The following is a 15,704-nucleotide window of genomic DNA, read 5'->3' on the forward strand; positions in this document are numbered from 1 at the left end:
GAAAGGGAGCAAAAAAAAAAAGGGGAAAGAGCACAAGTCTATTAATCAGATACTTCATCACTTTAACATATAAAAAAATACTATCAATACTTGCAAAAATAAATTTGTGTGTGAAAAACAAAACTAACAAAGCATGTTACGCACACCAACAATTTTGTTGAGTTGTGATTGAGTGGGCGTTTGTGTCTGTGTCATGTTTGTGTCTGTGTCATGGAACGTACTTACCAATGAGGGCAAAACGCTGCAGCTCCACCCATCAGAAGCCAGAGGCAGGTATGGAAAGCCCCCGGAAACCCAGGCCACCAGCAGCCCACCAAGAGCCAGGAAGACCCCCGGCCACTCAGTCCAAAGACAACCGCACACCTACCCCAGCAGACGGGAGAGGGTGGCCTCAGACGGAGCCCCCCCAGTCGAGGAGCGAGGGCTCCAGGGAACCCAAGGCGATGAGAAGCCAGCCCCCCCCCAGCGGCCAGCCCCCTGCACTGGCCGGCGGCAGGGCCCACGGCACCCAAGGACCTTCCGACCCTCCACAGAGCCCCCCCCCACGCCGAAGAAGCCAACGCAGCCCCGCACCGCACCCCCAAGGGGGGCAGGCCAGCACCCACGCCAGAACATCCAGCCCCACCCAGGAACCCCGAGGCACCCCCATCCCAGGGGGGTAGGGGGGAGGAGGCAACCAGCAAGGAGCGGCCAGGAGGCAAGGCACAAGGCCCAGACCCAGGTCCAGCCATACATACAAACACACCCACACACCCGTGTACACATTTATGCACAGATACTCATACATGCCCATACATACTTACCCACACACAGATATGCCATACATACACATTCACTCACCCACCCATACTCACGGAGACGGTGACAAATACACAAAGACACACATTCATCCATAGCTACCCACCCTCTGAAGGCAGGGCAAGTGGAAACCACCCCAGGGCCAACAGCGACCCCAGGACGCCACCAGCCCGGTCCCCAAGGAACCACCCGACCCCTACCCCGGGCGAGACGCAAGAAATCGGGGTGTAAGATGACCCATCCACCCCTCCTCCTCCCCAACTTGTAGGTCTATGTGTTAATGTTTGTGAGTGAATGAGGTGTATAGGGTGCAGTTAAAATTGAGGGGACAGTTATGCCACAAGCGCTAACTGTTGGTCGTCAGTGCTTGCCCACACTGCCCCCCCAAAACCCTCCATGTCTAAAGTGCAAATAAAATTTGGAGACAGACAGTGACGAGGATCCGAGGGGGGCCACCTCAGCGGCCCACCTCATCAACCTCTGAGTAACATGCCTGCCCCAAAGGTCCTATGTGTATCAGGGTGTAAGTGTGTATGTGTTGTGAGTTATAATGACTAAAGTGCAATTAAAACGGAGAGGCAAGTGGTGGTGCAGCTCTCCACGTGGCCTCTCCATCCTACATCTGTGAGTGATGTGTATTCTGTGTGTGTGTGTGTGTGTGTGTGTTTGTGTATGGGGAGGGGGGGGGGGCATATGACCAGGAAGAATCCTGGAAGAAGAGAGCCAGCTGTCCGCTGGCTCAATAGGCACCCCGACCTCCCACACCCCAGCACAGGGCAGGGGGAGGTGAGCCCGGGGCCGCGGTGACAGCATCCCGGAGCACTGCAGCACCCGAGGTTGGCGCCCTCGCCCCCACTGCAGAGGGCGGCCCGCTCCCCCTAGATGCCCATTCACTCAACAATAGACACAAACAGGCGACAGGACATACTGGCCTGGGCATGGAAATGCAGTGCCCAGTCCCCCCCAACCACCCCACCGCGGCCCCATCCCCCACCCCACCCCCCCGCAATGCAGGCACCCCAGGGCCCCAAAAGCGTAGACCGGACATCCCGACGTCAGGCCAACCCACCCCACCCGGCGGCGCGGCCGGGACAGCAGAGGCCCCCCCCCGCGCCTGGGGGGGCCCACCGGGAGCCGGCGCGTCCCCAGTGCCGGGGCCCCAGACCCCAGCCCCCAAGCCATACAGGGAAGACCAGCCAACCGACCGAGGGCCCGCACCACCCCCCCAAGCACCCCGCCCAAACCCCAGGACCGAAGGCAGCACCATCCAAGCCCCCACCACCATCAACCAGGACAGGCACACAGACATCACCAGAAGGTCGCCCCAGGACTCCAGTCTCAGGAGGCTACCAGCTACCTAGGCCTCCGTCAAGTGACGTATGGCATAATACCATCGTTTTAATGTGATTAAAAAATGTTAAATAATTTTGAGTATGTATGTATTTGTATAAATATGTATCCCAGTGTTAATGTGCTGGAAAATATTGAAAATGGACCTTCAAAGTGCTTGAATTTGACCCTGGGAAAAGTGTATGAACCCTGTCTCACATTGTCTTGCTTCCTATCTGCTACAGAGACAGACTCTCCAAGTATGAAGAATACAAGAATGATATTAGCCACTTAACCTGCTTACAGCCTCATTATGTTTAGAGCCTCTTTGGTGCTACAACGCATCAGAGTTCAAGCCAGATCATCAAGATGCACTATAGATATAAATTATGTAACTACACTGCTACTTGTGAAAGTTTAAATAAGTGTCCGAATATGTTTGAAACTACTGCTATAATTACAGTACCTTGGTCAAATAGGTCTAATAGTATGTTAAAATGCATTAAATAAATCTATAATATTACTTAGTAATACATGAAAACATTTATGAACATATACAAGTATATTGTTTGCTGTCTGACAGTGTTTTATTACAACTAGCAAGAATGAAGAAGCTGTGTCATTGTGATACCTTAAGGTGCAATTTCATCAGCCTGAATTGTACCAGCTTCCTCAAAATGCCCTGCTTACCTCTCAGCTAGTCCAAATAAATCTTGATACAGACTGATTGTTGCTGAGCTCTCAGTTGAAACTGGTATCAATTCAAATAATTGGAAAAACTTTGACACTACAGGAGTTCAGCTTGTGTCACATCATTTGGAGAAGGACCTGCTGCTGCTGCTTCATTCTGTCTGATGTTTATGAAATTAAGGGTGATTTTGACCTTCGCCCACTGTCTTTAACAGCTGCTAATAGCTAAACTATAAACTTGTTGTCCTCTGCTCACCTTTGTTCCATTCAGCCATCCATCCATTTTCTTCCACTTATCCGGTGCTGGGTCGCTGGGGCAGAAGCCTAAGCAGAGAAGCCCAGACCTCCCTCTCCCCAGCCTCCTCCTCGATTACACACAAATCACTGCAGAGTGTAGCAAAAGTCACGTGTGAAAAGAGAGCCTGTTGAAATGCTGGGTGACTTGTAATTGACTTCTGTTTAAGGGTATGCATCCTCCTCATAGTCACCTGGCCGGCCTAATTTCGGGACCTACTGGGGGAGAGCTATCAGTGGCTAAGCTATTATTACTATTATTACTACTGTTACTATTATTAACTTAAAATTTCAAGTTGCGGATGGTGATTTCTTTTTTTGTTTGTTTTGTGGCTGAAACAAGCTTCCATACTAATGACACAATAAGTGAACAGAGTAACAGAGTATGCTTTGGATAAAGCACATGAAGATTACACAATGAAATAAATGGCTGTCTAGAAACTTATAATTAATCAGTTACACAAAAAGACCACTCTCTGTCTGTTAGCAATAGATTAAACTTGATGGAAATATTCCTTAGGGGCCCAAGAACATATTATTTTATTTTTGAGGTCAAATGTCATGGTCACCAGAAATTTTCAAAAATTTAAGAAATCCGTATCTCTCATCATTGGTGAAATTTTAAAATTCATATGTCAGTGAATTTTTTCGTCTATCGTGATGAAATTTGATTCTCAGGTATAAACAATTACTGTTGATAATTTCTTTGTCTTTTCCTAGTTTAAATTAAAATACAGTAATGCAACATGAACTACAAACACGACGCAAAACTGACATACACATATCTCAGCAAATGTTTGTTTTTCTTTTTTTCATGTGGTTCTTTTTAGAGGATGTTATTAGGGTACCTAAACTGGATAAAATATATCGAGACTACATGTGCCATTATGTGTTAATGTGGATCTCAGTTTTTAAATAAATATATAAAAATCATGTTTCACAGTTTTTAAAAGCCAATAAAATAAATTTGTACTCTACTTAGTGCTGTTCTATTTTTCACTTTGATTTTCAGGGTGTGCTTGAATTTAGCCCACAGTAGGTTGATCATTTCCATCAAATGATATGGCACCCCAGTCCATATCAATATAGATATCCTGCACCACCACCACCGAGATCTGTATGTGTTTTCAAAGTGTTCCTCTAATTTTTTTTAACAGTATGAATACTCCCCAGAGAGTGAGCTGCCTTAGCGGAGGTTTATGCTCTTGGAGTGCTTCTTGTTATGTTTTCTTTTATGTTGTTGCGCTTTCTAAACTATTATTTTTCTCTTTTGGTAGGTGTGTTGTGCACATCAGACCTACCATACAGAGGCGTTGTCCGTTTGCGTTTCCCTCGGTCTAATTCTGACGCTACAGGGAATCAAGGGTCAGTAGTATAAATTCAGAGGAGCAGCTCTCGCTCCGCCCACTGTTGAGTTACTTGCAGCACGATAAACATTTTTTACTTTTTCTCGAGGCAACAAAGGTAGGAAATGTGGACACGCGATTGTAACTGATGAGTGGATCATGTAACAGATTTAGAGACGGGAATTGCAGCGTTCGGGGAATGTAGGTGCTGTCCGTGCAGCCTGGAAAAGTTTGGCAACGGCTGCCCTCGTTATCGTTACAGGAGCGTTGTGTGCAGTTTTATATAGCCGTCAAACAGCTAATAAACCAGTAACCACATATGAACTCGCTTTGATTTTGCTAAGTTTCAAACGTGGCACAGATCCAGTATTAAAGGAAGTGTTTTCACCAGCAATATAAACACAACTGGAGAGCGGCCAGTTTAACGGGAAAATGTCTGCAGCATATTGTTTAATGTTTAACTTCCTGCTGTGCACAGCTGACTGGCTGCAGCTTCTTGTTAAGAGTAAACATGTTTTGGACTGATGCCTCCTTTCGCAGAGCTGCAGTATGACCCGTCGTGTGGCAGTGATCGGAGGAGGCTCTTCAGGCCTGGCCTGTATCAAGTGCTGTTTGGATGAGGGGCTGGAGCCTGTCTGCTTCGAAAGCAGCAATGACATTGGTGGCCTGTGGAGGTTTAAGGTTGGGTGACACTATGTGAAGCGTGGGCTTTTACTTACATTTTATTATTTTTAATACATTTAAAGTGGATTTTCTCTTTTTGAGTGGCACAGGGTGCTTTGACCCCAAATAAATATAGTGTAGAAAATGGTGTGGACACAATTTTCAGGCTCATAAACACCCTTGTGGCCTGATACAGATGTAATGCATGAAAAGTGGCAGTGCACAAGAGTTTAAACATTGTTTTCTATTGGGTAACTATATTGCTGAGTCACAAAACAAGTATTTAGACTCTTTACTCAAGTGAAAGTAATAATCCTTCTCAAGAAGCCTAAAAGTGCAAAAGTTTTAGCATGAAAATATACTTAAAGGCCTTTCAGTATTTGCAGAATGGCTCCTTTCAAAGTATCTTTTAATCATGATATTAATTCATTCACCTACAGCTGGAAATGATTTTACTTACATATAGCTGGCTAGCTTTATCTATATAGCAATATGGCATAGTATATGAGTAGATTTATATCATAAGACCTGCAAAATAAGTAGCTAGAGATTTATAATAAATATTGTAATATACAAAGTACAAATTTTTGCATCCAAATATTGTGGAGTTGAGGTATAAAGTGGAATAACATAAAAATACTTATATTAAAGTACTTATATATTAAAGTACAAGTGCATTGAAACTGTGTTGTAACTGTGTTGTACTTGAGTTAATGTACAAAGTTACATTCCACCACTGGCCCTATCCATGCTTTCCTCTAATGGGGATGGGCTTTGAAAGATTAGCAGTACTGTAGTCCAATGGGAGTTTTTTATTCTTGTTATTTCAGGAGAATCCAGAGCCAGACAGGGCCAGCATCTACCACTCTGTCATCATCAACACCTCAAAGGAGATGATGTGTTTCAGTGACTATCCCATCCCCGCACACTTCCCAAACTTCATGCACAACTCCCTCATCGTGGACTACTTTCGGATGTATGCCGACCACTTCCAGCTCCTCAAGCACATACGCTTTAATGTAAGTATGCTTTAGTATTTCTGAAATGGTAAATTATATCACAGAATCTACCAATAAAATGCTGATTAGTATAACAATTATTTCATTGCAACTTTAGTAACTGAAGAAAGCAGTTTGTACTGTTATCAACAACCTGCTTCTGTCTTTCTGTTGTCCAGACCAAAGTCTTGCAGGTGAAGCAGAAGTCAGATTTTTCTCATTCAGGCGAGTGGGTTGTTGAAACAGAGAACAAGGATGGCAAAAAGGAGAAGCACATTTTTGAAGCTGTGATGATCTGTATTGGACATCACTGCTACCCCAACATGCCTCTCCATGACTTTCCAGGTAACCCTTGGCCTACAAGTTATCAAGATCATAGTTACCTCAAGGGGAAAAAAAAAAACAAAAACTATTGACTCTGCAGTTGTAGCAAGATAAAGAGGGAATTGTGATATTTTATAATCAACCTTTGACACGTCTGTGTAGGTTCTCAGTCATCCAGTCTGGCGCTTGAAAAAAGGTGACTGAACTTCTACCTTTTTTTTTTTTCAAGCTCCAGACTGGATGACTGAGAACCTACACAGACGTGTCAAAGGTTGATTATAAAGTATCAAAATTCCCTGTTTAACACTTTTGCATGTTTTCAAATATAGATAAGTCTTTTTGTAGCAGAAGGACTGAGGCATTATGTCTAGCTGCCATAAGTCTGTCTTATTTTCTTTAGGCATTGAAACTTTCAAGGGGAAGTATTTCCACAGCAGAGACTACAAGACTCCGGAGGAGTGGAGGAATAAAAAGGTCGTAGTGATTGGAATTGGAAACTCTGGAGGAGACATAGCAGTGGAACTGAGCAGAGTCACCAAGCAGGTTGGACTGAGATGGTTACATTGTTAGAGATTTAATTTGACATACTTAATGAGAAAAATTATTTTACACAAAGCTTCATCATTCTCACAGTTTTAGTACTAAATCTAGTATAAATACAAGCAGACAACTTGTCAAACCAAAAAATGGGCACAGTGTGTGAGATTGCATTATTTTAACTTTCAGTTAACTTTCTTCAGCCTGTTAACGCTTCATTTACATATCAGTAGCTCAGACACTAAAATTATGCTAACTTTCCATATAAACAAAGAACCAGCAAGATGGCTGACTGCTCTTTTTTTCTCCTAGCTTTACCTGAGCACTAGAAGGGGAGCCTGGATTCTGAACAGAGTTGGAGACAATGGGGTGCCCCGTGACTTGACTTTTAATAGGGTCTTGGAATTTCTGAGGAAAATCCTTCCCTTTGGTTTTTTCTGTAGTTTGGGAGAGAACCAGCTCAACCAAAGATTTAATCACACTCTGTACAGTTTAAAGCCAAAGCACAGGTACTGTATTTATAGCTAGTGTACAGTGTAATATAATCTGGCATGTACAGATTTTGTGTGTTTGTTGTTCTAAGACAAACATTTTGGCCCTGTCATTGTCCTCCCTCATGAAAAGTGGCATGCACCAAAAGTGATGGCACCATTGCTGACGTACCATTCTTTGGTGTCATTTTGGTTTGTTGGGCACCCTTCTTGTGTCTTGTAACCTGACATTCACAGCTGGCGCAGTCAAGTTGGAGACGTGGGTGTATGAGCGTTTTGGTCATTTCGATGATATATTAGTGCAGGGGCTTAGAAAGTCTCAAATGATACAGAGGCAGATGCTTCAGCAGCTATAAAAGATGAGATTTTCTGGAGAAAACTTGAGAAAAATAACCTCTGCATGCAATCACTTTGCTCCCTGCATCGACTACTTTTATTCAGTATCAGCACTGATGCAGAGTGGTGATACCTATTGTTCTACAGTAAGTCTGGCATGCTTTACAATTTATAAATATAAATGGGGCTGAGATTAGTATGATACTTTTGGCTACAAATGTTGGTCTCAGAACAACAATTGCTTGTCAAAATCAGGACCTAACAACACATTTCCTGATGTTCATGTTTGTAGCTACATGTTTTGAAAAAATAAAGAAATAAAGTAATAATGTTCCCATTTGTGCTGATATATATATATATATATATATATATATATATATATATATATATATATATATATATATATATATATATATATATATATATATATATATATATATATATATATATATATATATATATATATATATATAATATTGTGCTTTTGACTTCAGGCTGTTCAGCCAACATCCCACAGTGAATGATGATCTTCCCAACCGCATCCTGTCTGGAACAGTTCAGGTGAAACCCAACATCCGCAGATTCCGTGGTTCCACTGTGGAGTTTGATGATGGAAGTGTAGTGGAAGATGTTGACCTGGTGGTAGGTCTTCACTCACCCACTTTTCTGCCCATGCTGCATCTTCATATAGAGCAGTAAAAAGTAGTTTGATGACTAACGTGGACCTCTGTCTTGCAGGTGTTTGCTACAGGTTACCGGTTTTCCTTCCCATTCCTGGCTTCACAGGTGGTTTCGGTGTCTAACAACAAAACATCTCTGTACAAATACGTGTTTCCTCCTGAGCTGGAACGCTCCACGCTAGCTATCATTGGTCTAGTGCAGCCTCTGGGAGCCATCATGCCCATCTCTGAGATGCAGGCCAGATGGGCCACACGTGTCTTTAAAGGTAAAAATTATTTTTTTCTTTAATGCATCTTTTTCTCATCCCTCAGGCCTTTATAGAGGGTTTTTTTGTTTGTTTTTTTGGGGTTTTTTTTACTAAAGTAAACAGCTGTGTCCCCTTTCAAACAGGCTGCATAAAGCTTCCTCCAGTAGCTGGCATGTTAAAAGATACCCAGTGCAAGCAGGAGGCCATGGCTCAAAGGTAATGAACAGGCTTTATTCAACATGGTTGTTTATATAAGATCTATAAAGTGCCAGATCATTCACATGTTCAACTCAAATATTATTTTCAGGTATGTCGCTAGTCAGAGACACACCATCCAGGTGGACTACATCAACTACATGGATGAGATAGCAGAGCTGCTGGGAGTTCGGCCCAACATCCTAAGATTGCTGCTAACTGATCCCCGGCTGGGACTGAATGTGCTGTTTGGTCCCTGCACTCCATACCAGTTTCGTCTCAAGGGGCCAGGAAAGTGGGCTGGAGCCCGTCAGGCCATCCTCACTCAGTGGGAGAGAATAGCCCAACCCATGCAGACCAGGCCATGTGATGAGCCCAAACCCAAGAGTTCGTATACATGGCCTCTGCTTCTGTTTGCTGCTGCTGTAGGCTTGGCTGCCTACATTACCTGGAACAACCTTCCAGCTTTGCTACAGGATCCTGCTGCTTTAGTGGACAAGGTTAAAATGTACCTGCCTACAAAATTATAGATTCCTAATTGATCAGTCTCGGCTTGGATTACTCTTTTAATACCTGTATGTGAAAGCCAGGTTTTTTGTACCAACTTCTGAAATGCGTGATTTTACTAACTGAGTGTATTAATATCAGAGACCAGCTGATCTTATAGTGCTAAAAGCTGCTGTTCAGTGCATTCTTTTATTCATGTCTTGATTTAAATGTGTGCTTCAGGTTTCTTGCCATGTAGTCTCAGGATTGTGAAATAACACAATTTTTGCAGGTTAATTGTTTTACCGACTGAGGAATAAACCCTTTATTAACATCAGCGATGTTTATCTGCATTCACGTGCTTTTTGTTTTCTTTCTTTATCTTGATGTAAGTGTTCAAATGTCCTAAAAGTATTACTGATATACTGTACAACTGGTTCCATAGTGCTTCTTACTTATAAAAATAAATCAGTGTGGTCACACACAATTTTCATCACATTTTTTATTTGGTTTTATCCACTACATCCACTGTGACACAAAAGTATGTAAAAACATAACTACAAATAAACCAATAGGACTTGAAGCTAATCAACTGTCACGTCTTTTATTACTAAATCAACCTTTTCTGAAACCTTTAAGATCTGAGATTCTTTCTGAAATAAATAAAAATTGAAAAGTCATAAATAATGAGCATATAATCTTTTTAACATTTCCATCTCAAAATTCTTTTATGAAGAGTGAGAGGCCAAACTTGGAAAAATGTGATAGTCGTGGATTATGTGAAGTGGGATGTTCAAGCGACAGAGGCATTTGAATCCTGTAGCAAGAAAAGCAGCTTTGACTCTTTGTAGCACAACACTGAGCTTGTCTTCCACTTTGACTTCCACCAGTTTGTCTTTCACTGATCTATGCAGAAGCGACATGGAGTGCCACCTGACCTTTTTTATTTATTATTTATAGGTAATGCAGGGTCAGTGTGGTGCCTGCACCACTGGGCTCTCACCTGCTGGGCGAGGATACGAGGCAGTAGAATCACGACTTCCTGAGATTTACTGCTACCTCGAGGTAAAGACAATGGAAAGATCGGAAGTTCCCACTGGGCAAGTTTCCACTGTTCAGAGGTTTGAAAGGCATCCACTGGTTCAAAGATCAATTCTCTGACACATCTCACAGAACAGACACTGAATGAGATTCTGACCACCAGCACTCTAGCACAGGATAGACCCAGCAGAAAGGACAGAATGAACCAAAAAAGTTGCTGGTGACCAACTGCAAAACAAACAGGCAACCTCACTCACAGATACTCTTTTAAACAGAGCCTATGATGTTACCATGCTGGTTGTCAAATTTACACTCACACCATGAGGCAAAGGGAGAGCTTTGCTATAGAAAGCCAGAGTCATCCACAATCCAGTAAGAAAGCAACTGGTTAGACAGAGATTTTTCTCTGGCCTGATTCGTGACACAAACTATAGTTTGCACACACTCTGACCGCATGAATGGGGAATGGAACCATCTTTGCTCCACAGATGTAAAAGAAGGGGGTCAAAAGCTCAAATCCCACTGAACTATCAGCTGTAGGGATAACTTTGGCGAGTAAGGTAAATATTATAGGTAATGTTACCAAAGAAAACAGCAGAGAAAAAGCATGGAAGTCACCCATCCATTTTGTAGAAAACAAAGCAAGAAGCAGTTCAGTCTGAGTGAAGAATGAAAGACATTTCATACTTATAGACTTAGTGGGTTCAAATGGGGGGGCACAAGGGGGGTCTCAAGTACCAAAGTTAAATCTTAAGACTCTAATGCCAAAGAATTGCATGGCAGCGGGGTGAGCACTTGGTGTTACTCCATCAAAATCAACATGACAGAACTGCCTAATTAACCTTAAATATGGAAAAAAAGGAGAGCTCCTTATCCAACAGCTAATGCAGGGATGACAAAACTTCTACAGTAGCACTCTGGGAGAATATTCCAGTCCAGGCAACACTGCTCAAACACCCATATAGGCATACAGACCTGGAATGGATGAAGCCATCACACTTTGGATTGTTGCCACCATACACGAGTGGTAACACCTTAGCTATATAGTCTGACCTCTCAACAGGCAGACATGCAGCCACTACAGATATGGGTAGGGATAAATTACCTCTCACCCCCTTTTCTGAGAGGAGGTAACTGTTGACAGAGTGGTGCATATCAGTGATCTCCGTGGGACCACCATGATCAGTGACAGGTGCTGCTAGAGCACTCTCTCCATAACCAGCTGTATAATTTCCCCTGGTGCACACAAATTCTCTGTGTCCATTAACTCAAAGATTGGTACTCATATTAAAGCATTGATTCGGTAGCTGTTGTGTGACAACATATCCAGTGCAATCAGGAGGCCATGGCTCAAAGTAAATGAAGTGGATTTACTCAACTTTGTGGTCGCTTACATATTTAAGCTCTGTAACACACCACTTTGTGTTCTGCGCATATTCAACCTCAATATCATTTTTAGGTATGTCACCAGAGACATGCCATTCTGGTCAATTTGATTAGTTACATGGATGAGATAGCAGAGCTGCTGACTGATCCCCGGCTGGGACTGAATGTGTTGTTTGGTCCCTGCACTCCATACCAATATCATCTCAAGGGGCCAGGAAAGTGGGCTGGACCCCATCAGGCCATCCTCACTCAGTGAAAGAGAATAGCTCAACCTATGCAGACCAGGCCATGTGATGAGCCGAAACCCAAGAGCTCGTATACGTGGCCTCTGCTTCTGTCTGCTGCTGCTGTGGGCTTGGCTGCCTACATTAACAGGAACAACCCTCCAGCTTTTCTACAGGATCCTGCTGCTTTAGTGGACAAGGTTAATTAAAATGTACCTGCCTACAAAATGATGGAAAATTTCTAACTCATAAAAAAACGGGTAACATATGTTGGCAATGCTTTTGACCTGAACTGTATGAGCTTTGAAATGGACAATTTACTAAAATATAATCGTTCAACGATTTGATAACTTCAAAGGCCAGCTGACCCTACTAAAATTATTTATTTAGTGCAGTTTTTGGGATTGTATGAATGACAGGATGGCTCTCCCAGCCTAAAGAAGATTTAATATGAGTATATCATGCTGACACTTTTCTCTGCCCTCTAGATCTTAAAAACTCTAATAAAAATAATTAATTATAGTTTTTAAACATTTATTATGACTTTGATGCCAAATAGTTTAAACAAATAAACATTAGGAGGAGAACATTTTATAGCATTTCTATGCAAAGCTGCACCGTAGGTCCATGGTTTTTTTTTGTTTGTTTGTTTGTTTGTTTGTTTGTTTGTGTGTTTGATTGTTTTTTGGGGGTGGGTCTTTTTTGTTTGCTTTGTTCTGTTTTGTTGCTATTCTTGTTTTTTCTCTAGTTTAATTTATATTACTGTTTTAATATTGTATATTGGAATGTAAAATAGGGCAGCACGGTGGCGCAGTGGTTAGCGCTGTTGCCTCACAGATAGACTACCATCTGGAAGGCCTGGGTTCGATTCCACCTTGGCCCAGGCCTCTCCCTCTCTCTGTGTGGAGTTTGCATGTTCTCCCCGTGCTTGCGTGGGTTTCCTCCGGGTACTCCGGTTTCCTCCCACATTCCAAAGACATGCACTTACTGGGGTTAGGTTAATTGGCTATTCTAAATTGCCCATAGGTGTGAATGTGAGTGTGAAAGGTTGTTCGTCTCTCTGTGTTGGCCCTGTGACAGGCTGGCGACCTGTTCAGGGTGTACCCTGCCTCTCGCCCTATGACAGCTGGGATAGGCTCCAGCCCCCCCGCGACCCTGACCAGGATAAGCGGAAGCGAATGGATGGATGGATGGATGGATGGAATGTAAAATAACAGTAACTCTCAGGCTTATATGTCACAAAGAACTGTGTTTTTTCATCACTACAGCTACATAATTACCAATTTGACTGACAGGTTTTGTAGAGCTTGTAATAAGAAAATAGTTAAAAGTAGGTGTGCACATAATATAACCACTGAAGACAATATTTTTTGTGACTCTTAACTTCAAGACCTAAAATTGTAGAATTGCATATGGTCAAGTTATCCTCAGATCTATCAAAGGAAGTAAATGAAAAGCTTTTTAAAAGGATAAAGTACTTGTTGGTTTTGTGTTACGCTGTTGACACTGTGCTAAAGGTCCCTGCCAGTTATCTATTTGGCCATTTGTTTAGTGTATATGATTTTTTAATGCATGCAAATGTCAAATCAAAGTCTTAATTCAGCTGAACATGTTATAATCTAGGCTACTATAGGTACAAGATATTGTACATTGGAATTGATGCATAATTTAACCCAGGAGTTCTGCAGTTTATCCACATGTGAATTTGATTTCAAATAGTTAACAGAGTTCTAAGTTATAGTGTCTACCCTAAGACATTTATTTTACTGGACTTTGATCTACTCTGTTATATCAGCTACATGGACAAGATAATAAAGCTCCTGAATTAACCCCAGTTGGCACTCAATGTGTTGCACAATCCCTGCATTTTATAACACTGTTTGTAGTCTCCAGGTCATCAACCCATGCAAAACCCTGTAATGTGTGCGTGCGTGCGTGCATGCGTGGTGTGTGTGTGTAGGGACAGGGCCCTGCATGGCATGTACCACCGGCAGATAGAAGAAGTGGCTAATATCGAAAAATCCTACCAAAGGCTGGACAAAGCTGTGATGAAAAATAGCACAGAGGCACTGCTCATGGCAGCACAGGAACAAGTTCTAAGCACAAGATCGATAGAGGCTGGGGTCTACCACACAAGGCAAGACCCCAGGTGCAGGCTGTGCAGAGATGCCCCTGAGACAATAAAGCACATAACAGCAGGGTGCAAGATGCTAGCAGGCAGGACATACACAGAACGACTTAACCAAGGGACTGGCATAGTGTACAGGAACATCTGAGTATGACCGGGAAGTCTCAAGGTCAGAATAGGATATGCCCCCAAGGGTGGTTGAGAATGACTGAGCTAAGATCCTGTGGGACTTCCAGATGCAGCTAGATACTGTGCAGGACCCTCAAGCTCCCAGGCCTCTGGTAGAGGACCCAAGCTTGGAGGCCACAAAATGCATGGGGATGAGCTTATGGATCAAAATACACTGTTTGTTTCTTTGATCAGCTGACAGCTGATCAAAGAGAGCTCATTTAGATGAAGGTACCAACTTGACTGCAGAACTGCAAAAACCCTGTTGTATCTCAACTAAAAGCAACTCAGATATCTTTTATGACCGTGACTGCGCAGTCCTTGTTAACTTGCTAATACTGTGATCATAGACAGTGCCGATATAGAAAGGAGTGAAAGGTCATTTAATGTAAACTAAACAAAAAGTAGAAGAATGCATTGCAATACAATGTAAAGGACAGGATTTTAATTGATCCATATGCTATCACAAAAACTTTTAGAACTATGCAGGGGGGGGGGGGGGGGGGGGGGGGGGGGGGGGCAACTGGGCCTTGATAATATGTCCACTTTCCTTTTAAAGACATTTGCAGAGGAACTGACTCCAGCTTCGCACCAGCTGTTTCCACTCTCAGTTGTTACACAAACTGTGCCAGAAATATGGAAAAAATCCATCATAATACCAGTTCCAAAAAAGGCATGCCCTCAGGAGGACGGTGATTATAGGCCTGCTGCACTTACCTCAAATGTTTTTAAATCACTGAGATGCCTATGATAAATGAACTTCAAACTGATGTGGGGCCACTGCTAGATAGATATCAGTTTGCCCACACAAGAAAACATAATACAAATGATGCCATATTAACATTAATGCATTTTATCTCAAAGCACCTTGAAAAGCCAGCTACATTTGCTAGACTGTTGTTCGTTGATTTTAGCTCAGTTTTTAACTCAATTCAGCCACACATTCTCCTTGAAAAGTTGGTGCAGATGAATGTAAACCATTTGCAAAAAAATATAATCCTAATCTTTAATAGAGCAACAATAAGTCCATTCTTGGGTTACGGTCTCACTAGCTGGTTTGGGAGCCTAACAGTTAAATCAAAAAGTCGAATCCACAATTTAATAAGAACAGCAGGTAAGATTCAGGAACTCTTTGACCGGGCAGTCATTGCACAGGCAAATAACATCTTAACTCACAGCTCCCATGTTTGGTACACAGAGTATGTGTTGTTGAATTCAGGAAGGAGGTATAGGGTTTGTCTCTGTACAAGCACTCATTTGTACCTTTGTCAATTAAACTAATCGATGAGCAAACATGAAAAGTACATATGGCTAATTTTGCATAGCTTTTAATAAATTGTAT

The 15,704-nt window shown here is 42.5% G+C and overlaps 1 protein-coding gene across 1 annotated transcript; it reads left to right on the forward strand.

Moving 5' to 3' along the window:
• Positions 1-4,421: 4,421 nt before the first annotated feature.
• LOC115778815 (dimethylaniline monooxygenase [N-oxide-forming] 5-like) lies at positions 4,422-9,984 on the forward strand. Its single transcript, XM_030727151.1, has 10 exons — positions 4,422-4,575; positions 4,998-5,138; positions 5,951-6,139; positions 6,298-6,463; positions 6,843-6,985; positions 7,292-7,488; positions 8,301-8,448; positions 8,545-8,752; positions 8,878-8,950; positions 9,042-9,984. Exons 2-10 carry the CDS (start codon positions 5,007-5,009, stop codon positions 9,457-9,459), a joined length of 1,674 nt encoding a protein of 557 aa, XP_030583011.1. The 5' UTR covers positions 4,422-4,575; positions 4,998-5,006; the 3' UTR covers positions 9,460-9,984.
• Positions 9,985-15,704: the final 5,720 nt, after the last annotated feature.

This window comes from Archocentrus centrarchus, chromosome 4 (genome assembly GCF_007364275.1).
Source record: "Archocentrus centrarchus isolate MPI-CPG fArcCen1 chromosome 4, fArcCen1, whole genome shotgun sequence".
Lineage (NCBI taxonomy): Eukaryota > Metazoa > Chordata > Actinopteri > Cichliformes > Cichlidae > Archocentrus > Archocentrus centrarchus.